This window comes from Salvelinus sp. IW2-2015, unplaced genomic scaffold, assembly GCF_002910315.2.
Source record: "Salvelinus sp. IW2-2015 unplaced genomic scaffold, ASM291031v2 Un_scaffold16442, whole genome shotgun sequence".
Taxonomy (NCBI): domain Eukaryota; kingdom Metazoa; phylum Chordata; class Actinopteri; order Salmoniformes; family Salmonidae; genus Salvelinus; species Salvelinus sp. IW2-2015.
The window spans coordinates 57939-58946 of record NW_019957588.1 but is presented as its reverse complement, the minus strand read 5'-3'; the positions used below and the strand labels follow the sequence as shown (position 1 = coordinate 58946).

The 1008-nt window shown below is 42.6% G+C and overlaps 1 protein-coding gene across 1 annotated transcript in view; it reads left to right on the top strand.

Moving 5' to 3' along the window:
• The window catches only part of LOC139022635 (zinc finger protein ZFP2-like), a 28754-nt gene extending 27844 nt beyond the window's left edge, over window positions 1-910 (top strand). Inside the window, exon 2 of the mRNA XM_070442668.1 lies at window positions 54-910. Within this exon, the coding sequence (XP_070298769.1) occupies window positions 54-910 (857 nt within the window). The remainder of the gene's footprint in view (window positions 1-53) is intronic.
• The last annotated feature ends 98 nt before the right edge of the window (window positions 911-1008 follow it).

Sequence of the window (1008 nt, the reverse complement as noted above, 5' to 3'; positions counted from 1 at the left end):
AATTCTACTGTTGTGGGCCTTTAACCATCTGTCTGACTTTGTTGTTCACACAGGAGAGAGATGTGACTATCGTGGATCCTCTGGGGAGCCTCAACAACATCATGATGCTGACGAAGCAGAGAGTCTCTCCAGATCAGAACTCCTCAAGAAACACCAGCAGAGACCCACAGGGAAGATATCTAATTGCTGCTCTGTTTGTGGGATATATTTRTCAATATCAAATTCACTAAAAGAACACCTGAGAATTCACACTCGAGGGAAATCTCACTGCTGCTCTGACTGTGGGAAGATATTCAACTCTTCATCAGACCTTAAAATACATKGAAGAATTCACACTGGAGAGAAATCTTTAGACTGTGATCACTGTGGAAAGAGTTTTACTACATCTGGCAATCTAACTATACACCAGAGAATACACACAGGAGAGAAACCTTTTAGCTGTAATCAATGTGGGAAGAGTTTTACTCAGCTAAACAGCCTGACAGTTCACCAGCGGACACACACAGGAGCGAAACCTTATATCTGTGATCAATGTGGGAAGAGTTTTACTCAGCTAAGCAGCCTGATAGTACACCAGCGGACACACACAGGASAGAAATCTTATAGCTGTGATCAATGTGGGAAGAGTTTTACTCAGCTAAGCAGCCTGATAGTACACCAGAGAACACACACAGGAGAGAAACCTTATAGCTGTGATCAATGTGGGAAGAGTTTTGGTGCATCTGGATGTCTGACGAAACACCAGAGAATACACACAGGAGAGAAATCTTATAGATGTGGTCAATGTGGGAAGAGCTTTTTTACATCTAGCCATCTAAAAATATTTGTTGTCTTAAAGGGGAGGTGTTACAAGGCTTTGGTTTTTCCATTTATGTTTTTGAGGTTGGACTTTAGCACGTTAGCTCGTTAGCACGTATAGTTCGTTAGCACGTAGTGTCTGATTGGTGTCTCCTCGTTAGTCAGTATGTTTACACCTGTGCTGGCTTGTCCATCTGGTTAGGTGGGCAT